The sequence below is a fragment of the Pholis gunnellus genome, assembly GCF_910591455.1.
Source record: "Pholis gunnellus genome assembly, chromosome: 8".
NCBI classification, from domain to species: domain Eukaryota; kingdom Metazoa; phylum Chordata; class Actinopteri; order Perciformes; family Pholidae; genus Pholis; species Pholis gunnellus.
In genome coordinates, this window is record NC_136534.1 from 23,483,452 (window position 1) to 23,508,867 (window position 25,416).

The 25,416-nt window shown below is 46.5% G+C and overlaps 1 protein-coding gene across 1 annotated transcript in view; it reads right to left on the minus strand.

Moving 5' to 3' along the window:
* satb1b (SATB homeobox 1b) overlaps window positions 1-22,990 on the minus strand; it is a gene marked incomplete at its 3' end in the record, with an annotated part of 45,990 nt that extends 23,000 nt beyond the window's left edge. Inside the window, exons 1-7 of the mRNA XM_079164005.1 lie at window positions 22,874-22,990; window positions 21,399-21,637; window positions 18,459-18,635; window positions 17,444-17,570; window positions 13,262-13,385; window positions 6,251-6,362; window positions 1,736-2,247 (exon numbers count right to left, since the gene is read on the minus strand). Of these exons, the coding sequence (XP_079020131.1) occupies window positions 1,736-2,247; window positions 6,251-6,362; window positions 13,262-13,385; window positions 17,444-17,570; window positions 18,459-18,635; window positions 21,399-21,612 (1,266 nt within the window). The 5' untranslated portion in view covers window positions 21,613-21,637; window positions 22,874-22,990. The remainder of the gene's footprint in view (window positions 1-1,735; window positions 2,248-6,250; window positions 6,363-13,261; window positions 13,386-17,443; window positions 17,571-18,458; window positions 18,636-21,398; window positions 21,638-22,873) is intronic.
* Window positions 22,991-25,416: the final 2,426 nt, after the last annotated feature.

A 25,416-nucleotide genomic window follows, 5' to 3' on the forward strand; every position in this document is an offset into this window, starting at 1 on the left:
TTCAGATAAGAGCCGCAGCTACTCGCCTGAAATGTGAAAGTCTTGTGCGGCGGGCAATCAGCGGATCCTCTGTTTACTTTTCAATAGCGCTCAATTCCATCATTATGAGACGCCGATGACTCCATTATCAGAGACGTGTGATTGGGCCTTTTCATCGGCTCTTGGCCACACACTGAGCAAACCATCGCTCCGCTTCTCTCGCCATCAATAGGTGTGATTTGGTAATAAAACAAGGTGATGGGGAAAACATGCTCACGCTTTTATTTCTATTTTTTTTTTTTTAAGTGCTTTGCGAATCCTTTTGGGGAACGAGCAGAGCTGCGAACATGTGCTCGGTGTCGTTATTCTGACTATTCAAATGCATGTGTCACGTTTAGGTCTGCGGGATCCAGAGACAGGTATGAACAGATACTCACACGGAATCTGACTAAGAGTGACGTTTTTATGGCGATGGCGAAGTTACGTTGGAGCCGTGTGTGTGTGTGTGTGTCTGCATTCTTCAGTGCGTGCACGCTTCTTATTCTTCGCCATCGACCCTTTTCTGTCTCTCTTTTTGGTCAATTAGTTTCCTTAGTTGGTTAAAATATAAACTCAGTTCCTCCACTTCGTCTCCTCTGATGCACCTCCTGCATCGACAGCAGCCTCCTTCATGTCACCACTCAACCCCCCCCCCCCCCCCCCCCCCTCCTTTTATTAACGCAGACTCGTGGAAAAAAAACACAAGCCTAATAAACAATCCTCCAAAGGCAAAGTCTCCAACGGCACATTGGGCTAATTCCTCATATCAGCCACAGATAAGACTCTGTTTGTGTGGGAGCTCGCATGAAAACTGTCTGACACACACACACACACACACACACAGACACACACACACACACACACACACACACACACACAGATATTTGTTTTTGGGGTTGCTGTACGTTCTAATTCTGATAGATCCTTATCAGTTTATGTTCCTTTCTTTTTCATACACAGCGACTTCAAAGCAAATAGAGTTGTGATGAGGTTTGTTCACCTCCCTCCACCCCCAATCTAGTGCAGACGGTACGTCTTAAGACATAATCGCTGCCTTCTGTGTGTGTGTGTGTGTGTGTGTGTGTGTGTGTGTGTGTGTGTGTGTGTGTGTGTGTATGTGTGTGTAAGGCCTCTGACTATGAAGTGAAACCACATATTTTGGCAGGGAGAGAACGCACGCCATGACCGAGCCTGGGTCTTTCGCATCGTGGCAGGCTGCCAGCTGTCTTGAAGTACAGTAAAGGTGCTGGATTACTGGGCTGAGAATTGTGAATGAGATTATAACTGTGGATATGAAAAGATTCAAACACCAGGCCTAATAATAGATAAAGTTGACATCCTGTCATTTCAGTGTTTTTAAAGGTACTGACGTACTCCAAACTGACAGACTGGGGCATGAAATTAAATAAAAATCAATTAAAAAGAAGATTATAGAAGAAACAAATCTTCAGTCAACCTTAAATGTGCATTTATCAACGTTGATCATGCTTCACATGGCACCTTTAGCCCATTTTATATCCATTTGATTGATATTAAAGTCCATGACAAACATCCGTTTCACTGACCAAATTATTACAATTATCACGATTATTATTATAACAGCAGAAAAAGAAACTAGCAACTTTTACTACTGCCAACAACTTCCAGTGCTGACAATGATTGGACGTTGTTGTTTAAAAGTTAAAGAGGTCACTGTGAACTGCATCGCGCTCCTCACCTGGGTTCTGTTGAAGGCCACACGGGCGAAGACGGCCTGTGAGATGCCGGCCCGCTTCAGCTCGTCCCTCACCCACTGGTAAATCTCCACGGACACCTCGGTGTTTGAGGACACCTGTGGCTCCATGGGCTTGTTGTGGGAGTTGCGGTTGACCGGCGGGTGGTTGAGGTACTGCTGCGACAGCGACTGCTGCGCCAGTAGCCGGTTCACCGCGTACTGCTGGTTGAGGATCTGCGCCATCACCAGCTGCTGGTTGACCAGCTGGGGGCTGATGGGCGTGGACACCAGGCCCGGGTGGTGCATGCCGGGCATCTGGGGCTGTCGGCCGCCGGTCTGACCGCCGCCGTGTTGCGGCGGGGCGTGAGGCAGCGGGGGCACCGGTGAGGAGGGAGTCTGCTCGGCCGTGCTGCCGGGGATGGGCTGCTGCTGCTGGGAGAAGCCCAGGTGGTTGTGGTTGTGGTTGTGGCTGTGATTAGAGCCGGGTGGAGAGAGGTCGGACAGGCCGTCCATCTCTGCAGGAGGAGGAGAACGAGCGAAGAGAGGGCGACAGCGGAGGGCAGAAGAGACAGAGACAGAGGATAGGGGGAAAGGAAAGGATCAGTTTCAAAGTCTTCCTCAAACACCATAAAAGACAAAACTGGAGAAAGTGCCGGTCGCTACAAAAAGGTTAAACCTTAATCTCAGAAATCATCGGCTTAATGTCACCAAAGCCATGATCTCCAATCAGAGAACCAGATCTGCTCTGCATCAGATCAAACTGTGACCTCAAGTCGGCTAACGTTTACTTTCATAACATACGGAGAGGAAACCATTTTCGCAGTCAGCACATATTCATGAATAGAAACATAAACATCCAGAGGTTTAGTGTGTTATTCCTAACCAGAGCGCTTCCTCCCCGACTGGTTGTGACACAGCTGATCAAAAGATCGCAGATAAAAAGAGCCTCATTGTGTTTCGACCTGCGTCTTCCACAAGACGTGCCTTCGAAATTAAGCTCTGATCATCTGTGGCCTCGTCATGTGGAAAAAAAAAAAAAGAGAATCTTGGAGAGACAGTGGAGTGTGTGTAAGTGTAGGTACAGGATGCGGTGAGTGAGGAAGCACATGGGAGGATACAGCATACAGTAGAGTGTGTCTGAGCGAACTGGAAAAGACTTGAACTGTCTGTAAGACAAAAAGAGGAAAAACAATCTCTGTGCCGTCATTTAACGGCGTTTTGGAGATTTCTGTGGCATCTCTTGCTTTGGGTATCTTTAAGTCCATAATGGCTGCCAGGGAATATTTTAAGACAGGTTTAAATGATGTGCTTAGAGGATGAAAACAATGATTTAACATTCAAAGTACTACCCACAGCGAAGTGAACGGCCTGAAATGTTTTCAGGTTTCCGCCTCTCTTTAAGGAATTTCGCATATGCTGAGGCTTTCTGCGTGCGCGCTGAGTGAGTGAGTGAGGGGGCAGCGTTTAAGAATTCATACGGATGGCAACATTAACACCTTAGAAGTGTGCTGCGGCCTTCACATCCCACAGAAAAGCGTCGTATGAGATTGTGAAAAGCGTAAATTGCTGTTGTGGGGAAGAGGAGGCGGGGGGGGGGGGCTTCAACAAGCTGAATTTTTCAGCAGATGAAAGATTAAGTGCATGGATGTTTTCCAAAAATACCCACAATAATCGTGCGTTTTGAGCTGCCTGTTTCTTAACTGTCAGCAGGCACAAAACACCCGGCCAAGACGGGTCTATTGAGCGTTTGTCGAAAACAAATGATGTTGGGTGGGGGGGGAAAAAACAAACAAACAAAAAAAAAAAAAATCTTGGTAATAATCACATCTCTTCCCATAATCCCTGGCATTCCCTGGCTCTGATGGTATGGCGTTTTCTATTCACTCGTATGTGAATGTGTGTGTGTGAGTCTGTGCGCATATGCTTGCTCGCACGGACTGCTGGGGGGCATGCTCACAAACACACAGGCACACGGAGAGGCATTTCCATGCAAATTGAAAAGAGAAGGGGGTGACAGAAGAGCATGGCAGGCCCTGGGAGAAAAAGGCTGCCACAGAAGCGGGAGTCCTCGTGTGGAATCCTGCCACAAAAGAGCCCCGGATTAAACACACAATGGGAATGGGATGTGGGCTGAAGGGAGGGGGGTGGGGGGGTGAGAGAGAGAGAGAGAGAGAGAGAGAAAGAGAGAGAGGGAGACATACAGAGTGACCCAACTCTCTCTCTCTCTCTCTCTCTCTCTCTTGCGTTGGCTTCCCTGCACCGGCGTTGCCACCTCAAAAGAAGCGACACCGCATTCGCCGGCGGCCCGGCTAACACCACTTCAGCTGGCAGAGCAGCAGGGTGGCGTGCCAGTACCTGCGACCAGGTACTTATTCCCCTCGACTTCGGGGCGCAAAAAAACGCTCGCTAACAAAACGCAGCACGGTGAAGTAAATGCAGAGTCACATTTGACGCCACTTGCCAAGGCACAAAGGGATGACCGTGCCACTCTCTCTCTCTCTCTCTCTCTCTCTCTGTCTCTCTCAGCCCCTCAAACTTGGCATTTCACCAGCTCTTTCTCTTCCTGCCATTCGTGGCCGTGCACAGCAGACAGCAGCCCGTCATGAATATTGAGGTCGGTGGTGGGGGGGGGGGGGGCACCTGAGGCTCGTGTGCCAAGGTTTTTCTGTGAGTTTGTGTGAATACATCTTGAGATGTTAGCGCTGCTTCCGTGTTTCGTATACGTCGGTGGATTTTGTTCTCGTCAGGACTCGATGTCCCCCGAGGGAGCGACACGACAAAAAAAAACAGTTTATGCTTCTTTTAAAGCCAAAAGGAATGAGCACTTAAAAGTATTCTAGATGAAAAGAGACATTATGAGACGGGTGTGACCATGATGTCGGTTGAAAAAGTGAAGGTAGGATTGTTTCCAAAATTTCCAAACAGAGTGTGAGCAAACAATGCAAATAAATGATTTTTCATTTCGATGTGACTTTTAAGTGCTATTTGGTTTCTCGGCTTTAGATTTTAATTGAGATTGAGTTTAGGCAAGAAGGCAAGTAAATCAGTAAGATTAGGTATTAAGGAAGGAATGTAGCTCCTCACAAGTTTGTTAAATTACTGTGTGTGTGTGTGTGTGTGTGTGTGTGTGTGTGTGTGGGGGGGGGGGGGTTTACGTACTTTCGTCTTAAATGCGTTCACACTATGGCGAGAGGAACCACTACCGTGTGTCGGGTGAGGTTATGGTAAGTCTCCTAAGAATAAATTCATGTCAGTGTAAGGTCCTCCAAAGTGAAATAACCAAGAGTCTGTGCGTGTGTGTGTGTGTGTGGGTGTGTGTGAGTGTTTGTGTGTTTGTGTGTCCATGTTGCAACATACCTAGTGCATTGGCACGCGGGCTCTCACGGAGGACACACGTCCCCAGGTAGCCCTCCAGCTGGGACGGTTGGCGCATGCCTGCACAGCCGGATGGTAGGGCACACGCAGACACACACACACACGCACACACACACAAACACACAAACAGAGTTGTGAGGATAGAAACACAGGGTAAAAGCTTCCTACTGTACTTCTCTCCCACTCCAGCTTAGCAGAAATATGACATTTAAAACACCAGCGTCACCGAGGCCGAACCAGCAGCTGAGACGGCCCCATTTTTTTTTTTGAGGAGACTAAAACCACAGAGAGAACAATTGTGACAGGAACGTGTAGGAGTTTGCGAGAAAATACACAGAAAGTACAGCAGGTCTGGAGTAAATAATGTTTCTCGGCATATGCTGCCACTTTAACAGAAGCAAAAAAAAAAAAAAACATCAGATAAGATATGATCACAACACGCTATTTGCATGGAGGCTGTGAAAACATTTTGATACAATATCTCATCTGTCATCCCGGCGAGCAGCGTTGCACTGGCAAAGCGAAAAAAAAAAAGAAAAGAAGAAGATTGTTCAACAGATTAAAGCTAATATCACAACATTACGCTTCCTTGTGAGCCTCGTAAAGCGAGTGGTGTTCTGCTTAATCAAAAGACATAAAAAATAAAGCGGAATTCGATCTGTAGCTGGGGTGCTACTAGTATCACATAACCTCATTTCCTGGCGGGTCAAAGGGGATTTTTTTGTGTGATAATGTAAAGCATGCGTTGTTGGAGGGTTGATAAGAGAATCTAATTGAATTTCAGACTAGGCGGTGGCCGGCTGAAGTCATTGCTGCCTTTTGTCAAAGGAATAGTGAGGCAAACAAAAAATTAAACAGTCAGAGGCCTCAATTTGGCTCTCGCATTGCTGTTAGTTAAAGCAATAAATGGATAAATCAGAGATAACGCTGCGTTCGGCTGCAAAACTGTGGCGTAATCTTGAGTTATTAGATAACAAGATAAAAATGTATTTCTGCTTCATGCAACAGCAGGAAGACAAAGAGACGGTTGGTTAGGGAACATATTGTAATGACGACTGGTGTGATTGTGTGTGTGTGTGTGTGTGTGTGTGCAGAGAGACAAAAGTGTGAGCGCCATACTTTGCGCCCCTCCGTTTTGCTTACCCATCATATCTTTTGTCTTCTTGAAATGTTTATACCAGCGCCCAAATTCCTGACACTTCGCCGCCGACACATTTGCATAGTAAGTGCTGTTCACAATGGAGGAAATCATACTCTGAAAGAGAGAGATTGATTGAGAGGGAGAGAGAACGAGAGAGAGAGACTTTAGATTCTCATTGTGGAAAATGCAGACATAATATTAAAGCTTGTGAAACATGCAGTAACACTGTAGCTTGTCAAAACAAATAAAAGATAGGGACACGGTGAAAAACCCAGCACTAAAAAAAAATAAAAATAAATAAGCAACTGAAAAGTAGCAGACATGCAGTCATTTTTGGATCTCGTCATCTAAAAGGTGAAACAAATTAAATCAAGCAAGGTTTTATCTGTTCTTCTTTATCAAATGCCGCTGAGTTTGTTTCTTTTTTTTTTATTTCAGAGCCGGTAAATTATGAGGTCAACTGAGTTCCGAGTCTTGTTGACATCAAGGAGCAGACGGCAGGAAATATATTTACCTTCAAAAAGGAAAGAAGAGAGCGGCTTATTGAATATCAGCATCTGGGGAGTCGGGCGATGTAAACAGACAAACCTCTTTCATTTTTTCAGCTCTTTATTTACACAATCTGTTAAAGACAACGACTTCAAGCGGATCGAGGGCCGCACCGCGCGCTCACGGTCGATGCTCTGCCCTCTCCACGTTTCCTTCTACCGCCCTCCTTCGCCTCGGAAATAAAACAACAAAGAGGAGATATTTTCCTTTCCCTTCCACTTTCATTAAAATGAATGTTTTAACACCTTGCCGGCCTCCGGGCGAATAGCGAGGTTGGTGCGGGAGAAAATGTTTTTTCGATTGTTATAAATATTCAAAAGAACCAAACCATCTGTTTTCAAATTACAGGTATGCCATCTTTATCATTTTCTATAATATATGCGCTTGGAGGATGGCGGAGGGGAACCTTCTGGCGGAGCAGCGTGGAGGTACGAGCACAATGAACCGGGATGATTCTGACTTCCTGCACAAAAGGAGGCTGAAGGACGGCAGCTGTGCCTTGAGAGAGGTCGACCGAACTCTGAACTCCCGACCTCTGTTAAAGCCGCGTTACGCGAGGCAACTACAGATAAATCCACTGCAATTCTTTTCTTGGCCGATTTGGGTTTTGGGATTTTTTAAAAGTCAAATCGGATTTTTGCCGTTTTCCGATTTTCTTCCTAAGAACTATAATTAACGTCTCCACACCAACGTTTTTCACCACCATCCCAGAAAATAATCACAACCATTCCGAAGTCAAAAATTCTAAAAGTTATCTTTTTACTTTGTCATCTACAGTGGTTAAATGCATAACAAAACAATCAAATGATTAGGAAATAAAAGATTGTAATTTTATTAAAAATATAACATATATCATATAATATAACATAATATATAATACGCTGCTTAGAGCCAACGTGAGGAAGTTAAAAAAGGCCATCATTTCCTCTCTAAATCTATATCGCTGTGAAAACCTCTCCTTCAATTCACCGCATATATATTCAAGGTTTTCGCCAAAAACACAATTTCATGAGATCTTCTTACATCTCGATAGCGCTATAATTTAAATTGAGCTCAACACTCATTTTTACTGAATAGAGCTGTAACTCATCATAATGCAATCCAATGCAACCTCCGTTAGCTGTTAGCTCCGTGCTAACGGGCAGAAGAGCCGGTCACTGTGATCACTCTGAGCCTCACGCACGGCAATGAATTACAATAAAATAAGTTGTCTGATTACGTTTTTGAGGTTGTTCGTGTCTTCTACACTCGCGCTGAAGAACTTCCACGGCGACAAAATGTGGCGTGCGTTTGTCTGTGACGTTACTGCCTGTGCCGCTGTGTGCCGGCACGTGTGTGTAAACGCTATTGGCAAAAAGAAAAATCCTAAATATGAGACTGATCGGCCGCTCAGCCGAAAACCGAGATGAAAGCTCTCCTTGAGTTAACGTACGTCCAACCAGAACCACACCACACAACTTAAAAATGTGTCACAAGATGCTTTCAGAAGGACCATGATGGACATGCTTCCTTTGTCAAACTGTAGCAGGAAGAGGAATCTGCTTGAGGTCGAGCTAAAGCGAAAGCTAATCAGCTTTAAGCGCCGTTTTTAACCAGCTTCATGTGATACCTCGCCCTACACACAGTTACAGGAACGGACGCTAGTGGCCAATGACACGACACAGGAGTTTACACAAGCGAGAGTTCTCAAAGACATTGACTGTGCTATAGGTGCCAAGTCTTGGCTGCAATTGCAGTAAAAATGCAACAAAGAGGAAATAAAAGCAGTTGAGGAAGAGTTATATGTGTTGCTGTTCTTTTACAGCAGAAGTCACAAAAGACTCCACTAACCGTCACGGACGTGACTCCCACCGTGCTCGCTGTATAGTCGGGTAGAGAGCACCGGTGGTTGCACTTCGTTACGCCTATTTAAGCAGTTGAGTGGGAATTTAGGCAAACCACGCTGTGGTGCATTATGCCGTCATGATGACAAGAAAAAACAGGAGGGTGAAGAGGTCTGCATTTGGACTTGCATGGTGTAACAAAGCAGCCTTTAATAGATCTACTGAAAAGACTTCATTCAACGAGAAGCGCTGATGGAGTTCAGGTTAGGGTGAGGAAGTCAGAATTGCCCTTTTTTTAATGGGTCATACATTTATGCATGAAGCGGCTCCTTTCTTTTTGGATTCATTATTGGCGTCAGAAAATAACAACTGCAACCTTACATGGTCTTAAAAATGATAATTCCTGTTCATTCATTATGATCGGCATAAGTCAGTGTAAATAAGAATGAACGGTTTTGTTCACGATTTACTGGGCTTGGGAAAGGAAAAATAAAATTGGTGAAGCAAGCAAACCACATTTCCCAGTTTAACCGGGTTCTGTTAGCAAAAAACTCCCAAGAAGCCAAAGATCCCTCGAAAAAAAAACATGTATTGAAAGAAGAAGTTCTCCTTTAAGTCGTGGGATAATGAACTCCTCTCCTCCAGCCTGCCATGTTTTATTTACAGTATATCTGGGCTAAGGCGGCTCCAGGCAACAAAACGAGAGACCTGCAGAACACGGTGTGCCTCTCTCTCTCTCTCTCTCTCTCTCTCTTCCCATCTTTCTCTCTATCCCTCTCGCTCCCTATTTCTCCGCCATCTTTGACACAGATGTTCTAATAAACGCTCCTCATTAATCAGCCCTCTCCCTCAATACATCACTCTACCTCTCACAGGGGGCCCGGCGTGTGTGTGTGTGTGAACGAAACAACACACACACACACACACACACACACACACACACACACACACACACACACACACACACACACACCTATTCTCTGTCTCTCTCCCCACTGCTCTGTCACACACACATGCATGCGCACTAAGTGAAATCAAGCAGATAACCAGAGCCTCTGCTGCTACTGCGGTGCCAGCAGGAGGGCTGTGCTGGGGCTTGTCAACAGGTAGCATGGCTGTGTGTGTGTGTGTGTGTGTGTGTGTGTGTGTGTGTGTGTGCATGAGAGTGACGGTGAGGGTGTGTGTGTGTGTGTGTGTGTGTCCATGAGCATGTGTGTGGACCCTTTAAGTGATAGCCATCTGCAGCACAGAGAGCTTATCAGCAAGACCAGGAAGTGGCACAGGGCTACTATCGGTCCCCAACATCTACTCCACTCCCCATCATGGGAGACAGGAAGAGGGAGAGTGTGTGTGTGTGTGTGTGTGTGTGTGTACGTGTGTGTGTGCGGAAGAGAACAGCGGTGCAGCAGGCAGGTACTGTAGGCACCCAGCTGCCAGCGTTAGAGTGTGGTGCACACACTGGCAACGGCAAACACACAAAGTACAACCCCTGCAGACAAACACACACGGTGCGGCTACACAAAGGCACAAATGCAGAGTAACACACGTGCACGTACACAATTAAATACACACACACACACACACACACACACACACACACACACACATTCCAACTTAGCCTGATGTCTTGAGTCAGCTGGGGAAAACGCGCATCCCATTTGCAACACTGCGCCTCGTCTCTCGCCAACATCTCACACAGCTCAATTATGGCACATATTCACCTCAACTGGGATGACCCCCCCCCCTCTCCCTGCAATCTAACACGCACACACACACATATATCCACACACACACATGCACACACATACACTGGCAACCAGGTTGCCTCTATGGCTGCCGAGGTGGTAAAGGCCCGCTAAGATGGCATTTTGATGACTATTTGCTGCTACGCAACGCAGCAGCTGGTGCATCAGGGGCCGCCCAGTGAGAGCGAGCAGGGGGTGGGCAAGAAGAGGTGGTGGCAATGGGAAAGAGTGGGGTGAGGTGGTGGTAAGAGGGGAGGGGGGGGGGGGGGGGGGGTGGATCTCGTTTGTTGCCATAGTTTCTGCGAACACGGGCAAGGGGGGGTTGCTAAGCTTGGTAGCTTGGTAGCAACCTCTGAGAAAAAGAATAAGTCTGATGGGAGGCGGAATCGGGAGAAGTTTAAATCGGGCGATGCATCTCTTGAAGCTCGCTCGGAGCCACTTTCCTCTGAGGGAACGACAACGAGCATGAGTGAGTACATTTTTTCTCAAAGAGTTTCCTTCGTGCCAGTCGGAGCCCAAACACACAAAAGCGTGACTCGCCCCGGCTACAAAAGAAGTCAAACTAAATGTGTTCGACAAGACCCCCGTACAAAAGCAGCATTTCACAAAATAACCCCCCCCCCCCCCCGCTGCCCTCCCCCTCCCCGCTCTGCCCCCCCCCCCCTCTCTTCAGAGGTGGGCTAATTCTCTTTCACTCGTTCCCTCATCTGTTGACCTTCCTTTTCTGTCTGGGATTACGCAGAAGAATATCAAGGAAACACTAATCCTTAAAAGGTGCCAATCTTCTGCTCCCGCCTGCAAACGCCCCCTTTCTCCTCCCACTCATTTCACAGTTTTTTTCCTCTTTTTTTTTTTTGGTCAAGTCAGAAGCCTCAGAGGGCGGGCCAAATGCGTCCTGGCTTGTCGCCCCCCTCATCAGACGACATGGTGACATCACTGGTCCCAGAGCAGGGGGTCCGTGTGTCGAGGCGGCGTCGGGGCGTCCCTCAATCGTGACAACCGGTCCACTAAACCAGTTGGGTTTACGAGGAGCAAGCCACCGCTCTACGGGGTGCAGCGGGCCACATGAAACCCCCACAGAGTAACAGATGTCAAACGCCATCATGGCAGCCATGTTTGAACAAGGCAGCTACTTGTACATCATCAGGGCGTGGAGTGACCGCACAGCCAAGCTGCCAGTTTCTCTCTCTTGAAATAATTTAAAATCCGGATTAGTATTTTGGTTAAATTAGCTGCTTTAAAAACAGACACGGCAATAAAATAAAGCGCTAAAATAATGTCCAGGCAAAATGAAAAATCAAGGCTTAGATTTGGCTCATGAAGACGTATGATTGATACCTGGACTCTACAGTAAGTACTGAGTGTTCATACTGCGCCTTCAACGTTTCAACTGTTTACTAGCAGGGATGCACAACAACGAGAGCACGAGAGAAGGGGGCGAAACTACATCACGCTGCAAATGGAGACGAAATGACGTGCTTGCAGTGACTGAAGCTACCGAGCATCTCTGCGTGACAGTAAATGTAGGAACATTTAATGCCATTCAGATCTGAATTTAGGACCAAATTGGCTGTTAAAACACATACGAGACCGAAAGAAACAGATTCCGTTCAAAACATTTCCAGGACCTTCTTCCATCCTCGCCGGAAAGCTAAAACAACCTTTCGGTTTAATTTGAGACGTGTGCGTGAGGAAATAAGTGTGAGGACGAGCGTGCGTGCCCGTGTGTTAGATCCTCTGAGCGAGCGCTCGCTCTCCTCTGAGCCGTCTTCACATATGGACCGTAAACAGGGTGATTACCAGACCGGGCTGGGCTCCGCCTGAACGCCACCCAGGGACTCTTTACATCATCAGCGCACTGCTCATGCCCGGCTAAACACACAAACACACACGCTGAGAGCAGCCGCTCACACACACACACACACACACAGACACTTATGTACACACACACATACACACACACACACAGCGCAAATGAGGGTCTCCAGGTGACCATACGGTGGCCTGGGAGGAGAGCTGGCTTCGTACTGAAGGCACCTACGCACACGCTCCGATCTAAACACACACACGGGCGGGCAAAACACAAATAACGCTTTAGCATACGCGTCCCGTGCGTTCATACGCCGTCTCACAAACATACTCCAGCGAATACACACACACGGAAGCAAGCGTGTCTCCTCGCACTGCGAGACACACACACACACTCAGACACACACACACATTGTGGCCCTTGTGAGAGATATACTGCCGTTTCATTCCATTCACTCCAGAGCTGCCTCCATGATATACTGGCTGCGCTGCCTGTTAATACAATATATGCGCTAGTGCTTTCTATACAAAGTCCCAGCCCACCAAAAAAATAAAAAAAAACCCACAGAATACAACACCTGACATGTGGACGTGTGTCCAGCCTGAAATGTTGAGAATTAACTAAATGGAGGGGAAAAAAAATAACAAAAAAACAATCCAGATCCTTCTGGGTTTGGGCCAATGTTTATCCAACAATAACCAATAAGTTCAACAACACCTCTGCTTTTTGGCTGCCGATGCATCCCAGTGTGTGTGTGTGTGTGTGTGTGTGTGTGTGTGTGTGTGTGTGTGTGTGTGTGTGTGTGTGTGTGTGTGTGTGTGTGTGTGTGTCGGGGGCGGTAAAAAAACCAACAACAACAAATCATGCGGCAAACAAATGACAATAAGCCATTGATTGTGATGTTCTATGCCGATTCTCTTTAACCAATTGATCAAACTCAGGGCATTTGATAAGTACAGGATAAAAGAAAGTGGTGATGGAGATAGGGGGTGTTTGTTTGTGTATGGTAGCAGGGGGGGGGGGTTGGGGTTGGGCGTTAATCTTTTTTTTTTTTTTTTTTTAAATAAGCAGACTGGGCTTCAGCACCTGTGATAAGGGACATTCTTTAGCCAGAGAGCTCTGATTCATGTCTTTGAGTAACTCCTTGAGGGCGTTTCTTACTGTAGAGTGGCTCCATTGCTCGGGCGGCAGGTCCTCCAGCTTAGGACAACTGTGGAGAGAGAGAGAGAGAGAGAAAGGGGAGACATGCGGGGGTGGAGGGGGGAACAGGGAAAGATAAGATAAGGGGGAGGAAAAAGGGGGGAGAGAGAGAGAGAGAGAGAGAGAGGGATGTAGAGGGAGAGGGGTGAGGAGAGAGCATGAGAAACAATTCAGATGGAGAAGAGACAAAGATGGAAAGCAGAGCCAGCAGCCCCGATGGTATCTTTAAGCGAAATGATAAAATACACAGGCCACAAATTCAGCAACCCAATATCAAAACGATTTTATCTCCATTGTGAGGGCTGGACGCTCCCCTGATATATGGGGCAAACGGGTAATAACACCAATCTTTGAATCTGGGAATGCGTTTGACCCAAACGGCTACTGATTCATGCGGCAACTTAAGGGGAAGTTCTCCTGCAGCATCCTCAACACCACACACTGCAACACCTCCTCGTCCAACATCACCGGCTTTTGACTCATTCCTTAAATTACATAATTAAACAAGTGTGTAGATACATCAAGTGTGGATTATTTTCATTATCGATTAACGATGATCGATGTGTCTCGAATCAGAGAACAGAGAATAAAGATCATCGCGTGTTGCCAGAGGCCAAAAAAGACGTCTTAGATTTGTTTTGGACCAACAGTTAAAACATCAAAGATATTCAATGTATAAAGATGAAAATCAAGGAAAAGCAGCTAAATCCTTAATTTAAGAGTTATCGGTTTATCAAAATTGTTGATTGATACATGTTCAACTAATGCCAGCGCCACTCAAGTGTCCTGCTTAACAACTGGCAAATTGGGATGAAATAACTTTGCCCAAAAACCAGAGGTTTCAACCAGTGTAAGCCTGTGTAAAATACATATTGATGAACCTGGAACGATCAGACGGGCCGATCGGTAGAGACAGAGAGAGGAGACCGGAGAGACAGCGAGCTGAACACACGGGCTCACGCTCCTTCTTTTTTCTTCCTGCTGCAAGCGCCCCTCCAAGACAGACAGATTTCATTTGGCGCATCAAGCAGATGCATCTGGAGATTGCTCTGTCTCTCTCTCTCTCTCTCTGACTGCCTCACTCTCTCTCTCTCCCTCCCTCTTTCATATTCTCTCTCTCGCTCTCTCTTTCTCTCTCTCCTGATTGTTCTGATTAGTTAATTACTTTATACAACACATCTGCTGGATTGATGCATGAATTATACATCAGCTGCATGTGGCGACTATTATTTCGTGTTACTTCTACCTTCCTGGCTCGTTGTGCTCGGCGAAACAATTTAAGGTGTTACTGGCTAGATTTCTGCGGCAGTCGGGGCGGGGGGGGGAGGGGTTGTTTGAAAGGGATGGCGGGGTGGGGGACAGAAAATGGGGGGGGGACAAATACAAAACAATAACAATACTGACAACAATATGCAGCAGAATCAAAATAGATTTATAGATCACATGGAGATTGGCTTTGACGTCGGCTGGTGTGCGGTGGAGTCGTGTGCCGCAGGGATTCAGCTCTACCTGAGAAATATATTGACATGGTGGGCGTGTGGAGGAACTGTGCCGAGCGTCCAAGTTCACATGCGGGACGTGCGGGACGTATATATATATATATATATATATATATATATATATACGTTCAACGCGTTGCCGAATTACTTTTTCGTAGCAACCTGCCTCCACACTTGACTTGACAAGGCGAGGGAGACGTTGAGCGAAGGGGTGATGGGGCGCACGAGCACGTGAGACGCCGCTTGCGTGTGTCCATAAATCTGTCACAGTGGGTGTGTTGGAAACGAGCAAGGGGGCGACGGGAGAGTGGGATAGTAAAAAAAAAAAAAAAAAAAGGATGCGTGCAGCGGTCGGGGCTAACATCTGCTTGTAAGAAAACACACAGCCTCACACACACTCGCTCGCGCACAAACAATGGATTTTCCAGAACACCTTAAACTGCTCCAGCAGCTAGAACGCCTCTGGGGAGAAGGAAGTGAACGAGAGGCGGGAAGCAGGGAGAGACGGAGAGGAGGTAGTGGAGAAAGACAGCTATCCGTGCATTCAAGGCTAGCATGCCGGGAATAAACACAACCTTCTGTATTCTGGCTGGTGGACGTGTTCACATCAGGCAGTGTGTGTGTGCGTGCGTGTGTGTGTGTGTGTGTGTGTGTGTGTGTGTGTGTGTGTGTGCGCTTCATTGGTGAAGGTGGGTGGTGGCGATGGCGGTGGGGGGGCAGACACAGAAGGAGAGGGGAGAGAAAAGGAAGAGATAGAGAAAGCGCGAGATAGAAAGAGTCGGAACAGCAGCTGGCGCAAGCCTCCACACCAGCGCCACTTTGTGTGTGTGTGTGTGTGTGTGTGTGTGTGTGTGTGTGCCTGTGAGCACATATGAGCCTGTTTGCGTCCGTGTCTATAAATGCTCGTGTGCTCTCGCTGTGTGTGTATAAATACGGCGAAGCCTCACTCCTACAGAGTAGCATTTAGCATACAATATGGTGAGTGATGGCACAAGACAGCTAGCAGTGCTCAGTGTGAGGAGCTTGTTAGTCTTCATCATTACCCGCGATGTAGATTCAGAAGAAAATACTGTATATTTGGCTTAATATAGCCGGTGCAGCCGGGTTTATTTATGGCAACGATTTTCAGGTGAACAACCGTGTATTCATCTGCTGCAGAGTCATTTTTAGCCCCTGCACAGTCTCCAGTTGCCCGTTCCATTCATTTGATTCATTTTTATGAAAAGAGCTTTAAGTAGTGCTTCAGAATCTGTTACTATCATCTGTCATTCTGCAAAATGACAGATGATAGTTAACATCACTAACCATTTCAATGTAGAGCAGCTAGATCGCTCATCAGAGTACAAGCTACATTCTTAGCATGGTATCTGTGTACGGATAGCAATTTTTTGTGTGTGCTAACTGGCCGCGAGCGATGAAAAAGCTGAACTTTTGTTGGATGCCCTGTTTGTATTTATTCCTGTCACTGGGCTTGAAGGCGATTAGTGAAGTTCAGTTATCTATAAGATGCCTCCTCGTTTCACTACGGACGCATAAAGGAGGAGGTGGCAGCTGGCTGGGGGGAGATCGCCGGAAAGTTTCCAACTTGCTTTTGACTATACTGTGTGTCATTTCCAGTATATAAAACATTATAAAACGTGTGTTTTCTGTTCGAAATGTCGGAATACAGCAAGAAGAACTCCCTTCTCTAGCGAACAGCTGATCGCTACGTGGTTTGTCTGACATGACGGGAGGAAACGCTTGCTGTTGGTACACGGTGTCACTCTCTCTGCAGTGTCCTCTGACATCATCACGGTTGAATTATTCAGCTTGACCTAAAGTTACGTTTCCATTTCACTGAGCGAAAGTGACTTTGCGTGACTCCCGTAATTCGGTGCATTCCGGTGCGCGTGAGGCAGACTGCTGTGGTAGTTCTGCTTTTTTTTCTCCACAATTTAATATCAATTTTCATATTCAAATATTTGTTTTTATATCTTACTATTCAAATACATATTTGAATGTAGAATATTTGTTTACGGCCCTTGTTCCCATCACTTCACGGTTAAATTGACAAACAGATCTCTGTGTATCTTTAGCCCCATTAGACGAAGAATTTTTCAGTATTCAAATGGATTTTTCCTGGGAAAAGGTCAGTCTGTTACGTGTGTGTGTGTGTGTGTGTGTGTGTGTGTGTGCATGTGTGTGTGTGAGTAACAGAGCTATTCTCAGTATCAAACATACAGAGGGTATCATCAGATTGGCACCAGCCTCTGGGCTTACAATACATGCTCCGTGTGTGAGTGTTGGAAGCAAAGACTAATAGGTAAAACTGTGCTTCAGTGTGTATTCAAGCAATCCAATACCTGTACATGTGCGTGTGTGTGTGTGTGTGTGTTTTAGGTTATGACACTGCACTTTAGTGGGCGGTAGGCAGGTAACAAAAAATAAAAAACCTTGTATGAACACCTACACATATTTTGGATCGGTACACATCTGTGCGTTCGTGTGTATTTGCTTCTAGTGTATACTGTAAAGGGAAACGCACCTGTGTGTGTGTGTGTGTGTGTGTGTGTGTGTGTGGGTTTCTTACCTGTGCAGCTGGATCTTAAGCGTGACCACGTGGTAGACGTCCTGCAGCATGTCAGCCACTGTAGCGTCCGGTGCGTCTGTCACGTATGACAGGGGGACGGGGTTCCACTTCCCCACCTGAATCATACCTGGACGACGGGACGTGGACGGACACACACACGCATCGTGAACGTGGACACGAGACGTGGACGGACAATGGACACAAAAGAACACAAGAGAGCACATTAGCACAAAGTTCATTTTTAGCATATTGGCTGCTTAACTACAAATAATAACTTTATCATAAACCAGTGCCATAAACACTCTACATATACTTTACAATTTGTCCCTGAAATCACAACATCCGTGCCACAATTTCTCCTGAGACTACCTTGAATTCAAGTGGCAGCCCACACCTTGAGGAAGTAAACTTATGGTGTACTAAGATGTGTGTGTGTGTGTGTGTGTGTGTGTGTGCGCGGCAGTGTGATGGACAGGCTATAATAAAAGAGCACGCTAAGAGGCACCTTGAAACAGCCAGCCACCCTCGGCCAGCGTGTGCTCAAGTGCAATTAGTGGACCCTTTCCTCCACCTGCCCCTCCCACCCACTGAGTCACTGAGTGTATATAAATATATATTGTACGAGTGTGTGTGTGTGTGTGTGTGTGTGTGTCCTACTCACTTATATGCACAATACGCAAATGTAAACATTTTAGTGTGTACGCCTGTGCATTTAGACTTTATACATCCGTGTGGGAATGTGTGTGTGACCCCCCCCCCCCCGAGAGACTTGAGCATCTCCTGTCTGGGATCAGTGTCAGGATGTGCTTCTGTGGCTTCAGATCTGCTGGCGGGAGGCTATTATGGTCACACAGTGTGTGTGTGTGTGTGTGTGTGTGTGTGTTTGAGTGTGTAACAGAAGTATGTCGGTAAAACGTTGTGGAAAAGCCAAAAGGAGGGGGAAAAAGATGAAAAGTGGTGAGGGGGGAAATGAAGAGACGGCGACGGACAGTCGATGAGTGACGTCATCGGTTACCTTTGGCCTGGGCCGCTGAGCTGTGGGAGTAGCCCAGCGACAGCAGGGCCATCTCGATGAGCTGGTTGAAGAGCATGTCCTTGCGCACCAGGACGAACTCGGCGTGCTCCTCCTTGCTGTCAAAATCCATGGGATTCTCGTAGTGCTCGACCACACAGAACACGGGCAGCATGTTGCCTGAGGGGGACACACGGGAGGCACAAGTTAAGACAGCCGAAGGGTTCGCATTTCTTCACGTGCAAACTTTGACCTTCAGCATTCAGGGGACGAGATTAATATTTAGCGCCGACGATTGAGTTACACTTGAGGTTGAGCGTCGAGGGGTTATGAGCGGTGTGATTAGATTGCTGCTGAGTGGAAGTACTGGACAGAAATGAACTAAAGGATGGGGTTTGGACCACAAAGGCATTTTTCATCTTTAATGGGGCGATTTCTATCTAAGCCCTCACCTTTCTGTCTCAATGCCAAACACATTCGCATCAACGTGGGGAATCAAACACTTCCAAGCACTCCTTGGGTGCACAGTAACCTGCGCGGTTTCCGAGGCTGCATTTGTTTTACCTCTTATTTTATTTTATTTAGAAATGCTCTCTTTTGTCATGTAATTTCCAAGTGCTTTTCCCATCTGTAATCCAATTTCAAGACGTGATCTTATCAACTGCCGGAGGATTCCTTCCTGCAGTCGTCTTTTCTTGCTCTAGGTTTTAAGACGATGCCATAATATTACAGAGACGTTGCACGTATGGGAGGTGTGAGTTTAATAAGTCATACATTATATCACCTTTAGCTCAGTGTGAACAGCAGCCACAGACATCTTTCCACTCGTATGTCTCCTTTCGGCACAATTAAACTGTTTTGTTCGCCATCGAGGTTCTCTGATCACAGACTGTCCTTCTGCCTGCCAACCAAAAAAAATCATCTTCCCATGATGCAGTGCTTCAAATCCCGTTCCACCTCCGCGCCCCATGGTTTACTAGTCTGTGTCAACAGTGGCTCTGCTGTTGGGTGGAATGAGCAATCCTTGTCCAAAGACTGCTCGAACGTTCTGCAAATATCACCGATATGCCATTTTCTATCTTTAAAATAACATCCCGGAGATGTAAGAAAGTTTACGGGCGAGGGGACAACTTGGCCTTTAGAAGTCTCGGTTTGAATGGAACAATGGCGGAAAAATCGAAATGCTGTCAAAGTACCTATAGCTTCCTGTACCGACGTGAATCCTTCACTGTTCACGAGGTGTGGCCCTGAACCTCCTCGGTCTGTCTCCACTCTACTCTCCACCTGAACACGTACGTTCATCGTCTATGCCGATTAAAACCATTCCGCTCTCATATTTTCCGATCCCAGGCATTCCAGAAGATGCACACAGCTCTGGTAAAACAATCAATAAGCCGACAGATGCCAGGGAATGTGCTGAAAGAGCTGCTTTTCTCCTCCCCTGATTTTAATAGATAAAGATCTAACAATAAAGACTGCTGTGTAGGTTCATTTGGGGGGGGATCAATACCGGCTTTGTTTCCAGGGAGCCCAGAGAGGGCTGCGGTAAATATTGTTTCGGGCTGGGACACAATGCCCACTGTGAGCCTCTCGGCCGCTTCGCCCCTTTGCCCGGGGAAGAAACTCGGGAAGCGTGAGAGGAGGGCAGAGCGAACGAGGAGGCTTTTTGGGAGGGAATCGGGGCGTCGTAGGAGGCCTAGAGGAGCCGAGATGATGGAGGCGAAAAATTAAGCTCTCTCAGCTGGAGTGCGACGCATAGATTAAAGGAGCGAATGAGAGAAACGGCCCATCGGAGGACACTCACACAGCCACATTCCAAGAGTTCCTGAGTCCCTCCTCGCCAAAGAACAGCAAACCAGCCAAACAAACAAACAGAAGAGCTGCCAAGTGCTACTACAACACCGAACCTGCAGGTTTCAAACTCATTTCCAACCCACTAAGAAGAAAACAACATAATCATAAAAAGCTTCATTTTTTTCGTTTTTGGATCGCTTTGCCCGCCGCGTTTTTCACGAGACGACACCAGTTTTATTAAAAAGCTATGTCATAATCCCAAAGTAAAGGCTCCCTTTAAACAAGAATGGCTCTTAAAGGACTGAAACTTTCCCTTAATAAACAAATGTCGGAGCGGGAGGGCTGCGGTTGGAGAGAGAGCAGCGGTGACACAGCGCTATATAGCACGACGCAGGAATAACTCTCACAGTGCTTCTCTATTAGCTATTGTCTGGGCAAATAAGTGGGAGTGTGTGCAGTGTGTGTGTGTGTGTGTGTGTGTTGAGAGGACCAAAGAAACATTGTAAAAAGGTTTAAGAGTTTTGGAGAGCATGCAGGGGGTGGTGGTGGGCGGAAGGTGGTGTGGGACGGGGGGGGGCGGGGTATTTAAGGTGCATTTAAATAGCTTTCCTCTATTTACATGGTTTATTATTCTCATACTCATACACACACACAAAGTTAGTTCAGCTATATCTGTTTCATAATTAGTTTGTACGGACTAAAAAATGTATTTATTGTCATTATTTTTGGTAACTATTGTTTTTTTTTATCAGCTGATTCTTTTCTCAATGAATCGATTGAGTCTATAAAATGTCAGAACATTTTTGGAAAAAAAAGCTCATCACAGATCGCCATATTCATATTGCTCGATATTGCCCCCAGAACATTCCGTTTTCTGTCACATAAGACAAAGAAAAGCAGCAAATCTTCACATTTGAGAAGCAAATGAAAAGTGAGCGGATCTACTAATCAATTCACGGACTCGTCGCTTCAGCTCTATCGGAAGTAGAATCCAGGACGAAGTCTTCAAACTGACTGTTCTGTCCAATAAACCGGGCGAAACCCCAAAAACGTGCAGCCATAAGAAACGGGAGACAATCGGCAGATCTTCACATTTGACACAATTGTTAAATAGCACCATACTGGTTCTTTTCCTCCCCCCTCTCTCACCTCTCTTGTGGCAGGTCTTCAGCAGGTGGCCGGCGGGCTTGTACGGGACCCCGGCGAGTTTGGCCCCGGTGCTGCCCAGCCTGGCCCGGCCCAGTGGGCTGCCGTTCTGCTCCAGCCGGGGCAGCTTGGCCGGCGGGGCCTTCGCCTCGGCCATGCTGTTGACCAGGTCGGAGTTCTCCTTGCCCAAACACGCCTCGCTGAGATGGTCCATCATTCTCAGCGCCTCTGCTCACTATCACCTGGGGGAGGAGACGCACGGGAGAGACACTCAGCTATGAAGCGATGAACACAAAGTCCTTTGTGTGGGTGTCACCGACGTGATGGGACGTTTTTATAGAGCACCCTCCAAAAAAAAAAAAATGCTTTAAGTAATTGAAACCTCTGAGAACGGACCCATTACGGCAATAACTGTCAATTCGCTTCAGTTATGGCGACTCGGGCCACGGTGACGTTTTCGTGCCGCTTGTAATGTTCCCATTTTTCTACGCATGTATTATGTATGGGCGTCCCACTAGAGATTCCCATGCGAGAGGGGGGCAAAAAAACAAGCCCTGTTTTTTTTTTGTGCAAACACATTCATTTGCTGGGAGATTCCACTTGAATGAATACAGTGCAGTTCAAGGAACAAGGTTCTGCTGCTGCGGCGCACGCAGAGATAAGGGGGAGAAGGAAAATAAAAAAAAAACGTAATTCGGTTTCTGAGTCACTTCGCGTGGCTTCACATTTCGTGACGCAGCTCGGAGAGGAAGGGAGGCGACAGGCCGCAACGTCACTGTGTGACATACACAATCAGTTACATGATGACTTTACAGGTGTGAACTTTATTTTTTGATGTTGCAAGTGCAGAGTGATATTCATGGGAAGGCTATAAGTTTACAACTTTGGGATGGGGGGGGGGGGGCAGCTTCTGGAAACTTCAAAACACACAGTTGCTGACTCATGAAGACAATAACCCAACAAAAAAAAGTTAAAGAAAAAGGACAAAAGGAGATATAAAGAGGAAAGAAAGATGGAGCCCACAGGTGCTTTAAATGCACGGACACAACGCTGAAGCTATTGATTTGAGGGCTGAAGCTGACAATTCCCACATTATTTGAACTCCCTGGAGTAAACTTTTTAAGATTTGTATAAAACAGGTTCTGCATGCAGGTTAACACACCATGCTGAAAAAAGGGCAAACCCCCCCCCCCCCCCCCCCCCCAGCAAAAGATCACGAACTGCCGCCCCCCATCCCCATTCAAAACATGCAATGAGGCAAATGATTCCCCACAAATAAGAGGGGCCATAAGGAATCCAGACCCACATACAGTCCGGATCCAGGTCCGGATTTTAGAATGACCTTAAAACACACACACACACACACACACACACACAAACAGGAGCAATAGTTTAAATGGACACATCACCCCCCCTGAAGAGATGGTTAAAGGAGGGGAGAGGAGGGCAAGTTGAGTGAAAAAATCTTCCAAACCAACCTGAAACGCAGCACTTCAGCACCGAGGAGCATAAAACACCGGTCTTCTCCAAGTTTGCCCAGGGTAGTAAAAAAAGAAAAAAGAGAAAAGAAAAAAGAGACAACCCAAAACAACTCCTGCTTCCCGGTCTCGTTATCTCGCTCGCTCGCTCTCTACGCGTGCATGACAGCGAACGGTTATTTAGAAGAAGAAGAAAAAAGAAAATTAAAAAAGACGCTTTCTCCGGCTCTTCTCCGACTGGGAGGCGGTGCGAACAAACAACAACCCGGGTCTGTGCGAGAGACGACGAGGTCGAGATGGACCGCGATAGGCGAACATTGGTAAGCGGTTATGTTCTGTGTGTCTCTGTGCGTGTGTGTGTCTACGTGCGCGCGGTGTCCGTCAGCCGATTCCGTCCGACTGGGAGGAGAAAAACGGCCACGGGAACCGTTACAACCGGCGACATTTAGCTACAAAGTGAGTCCATCGGTTACAAGTGAAGGCGACTTCTTCTGCTTTAGTTCGCACCACAACATCCAGATCGCTTCATCGGCAGCAGCCGCCTGAGCAGCGCAGTTAGCAGCCGCACGGTGGAAAGCAAAAAAAAGCACCTCGGACACAGTTGTAGCGATAAAAAAAATAAACCAACAACCCGCCGTGCGAGACCCAAAGAAGAGACGGACTAACGTACCCAAAAACGTCGGCTTGGCTTCGATTTGACTACCGGCTGACTGAGACAGAGAGACACATAATAATAATAATAATAATAATAATAATAATAATAACCCGACAGTGGGATCTCGCTCTCGCGCTGGAGGCGATGTGTGGAGACGATATCTGCGGACAGTCGAAAAACAGGTTCGCTACAAATAAAACAAGGAGAGGGGGGTCAAAAAGTGCGGGTTTACTTTCCGTGCGTCGTGCGTCAATAAGGCTGCTCGTGGATGCACCGGAGAGCTGCCCCGCGGTAGTAATAGTAGGAGGTGTCCTGTTGGTCGGGGATTGGCGTCCGGACGGAGCTCCTCTTTCTTTCTCTCTTCTATCTCCCTCTCTGTCTCTCTCCCCCTCTCTCTCACTCCGTCTCTCCCTCTCTGTCCCCATTAAATTATTAGTTGTATTGACTCATCACTCCCCCCTCTCCTCTCCTCGCTGCTGGTGCTGCCTGTGCTTCGCTTTCCCTTTTCTCCTCCTCATTTCAAATGGCGTGGTAGCAAGAGAGAGAGAGGGGGGGGGGGGGGTAAAAAAAATGTTTAGGAAAAAAGAAGAAGATAGGAGGGGGATGTGTGTGTGTGTGTGCGTGAGAGAGTGTGTGAGGAATAAATAATCCCCTAATAATAATAATAATAATATTTTAAAAACGGTGGATTCCTCCGCATCTCAGGCCAAAAAAGTCCTAGCGGAGACAAATAAAAGTGGAGAAAGTGGACAGAGAGAGAAACCACACACACACGCACGCACGCACACACACACACACACACACACACACACACACACACACACACACACACACACACACACACACATAAACACATGCATGCACACACACTGAGAGGAGGAACGCTGGTGCGATTTCCGGCTGTGCGCGCAGGAATTTTTAATCAGCTTGATTAGAGTGAGGCGGTCCTGCATTTATTACCGGGTAACACACAGATGCTCGCGCGAACACGCGCACGCACGCACGCACGCACACACACACACACATATTAAATATGGGTTTTTTTTACTACATATTTTACATTCAGTGATTTGGTCTAAAATAGCTAAAGTTAAGGTGAACTATTTGACCTCCAGTCATTTCTGAGATAAATATAAATTAATAAATAAATTATAAACTAAAGGGAACCCAAAAATACATGTTGCATTTACAGAAAGCTTTCATGTGTCCCCCAAACACCAAATCCAATAACTTTTGGAACATATGAACAGTTTGTTTGAAATGTTTTTGCAGATACAGACTGCATGTTTCACGTCTTCTTCTTCTTTCAACTACTGAGAGTTTGTTAGGCTTACTTCCTATTATATATATATATATGCTATGAACCACAGATCAGAAAGCCCGAAAGGGAGGTAATAGCTTTATACACGACTATAATACAAAAAGTGGAATATTAATACATTTAAATAGGTATTCATTTATATCTTGAACTATTAAAAGACCACATCATGGCAATAATTTACACATTTAAATATTTATGAGCCTTAAAAGTGGGAAGGCTCTTCTGCACACTGAAGGTGGAGAGCTACATCTCTGCTGCACCCAATGTCAAGTTGTCTAATATTTAGTTATTTCATTGTTAATATAATAATAAAATTCATATATTCTGACACAACATAACCATTATGCAAAAGGTTGGTTATTTCCCTTTATTTGCATATAATACAGGTCAGTGTTGCATGGGCCTAGTGTTGATGTTTGCTTTAAAAAGAGCTAGTTTAACCTTTTTATACTACAGTATAATATAACGTGAATTTTGGTGAGATGTCCCAACACTTCATCCATTAAGACTATGTTCTTGTCAGTAAACAATAAGACTCAAAGATGGCAGACATTTCCCATCTCGCAA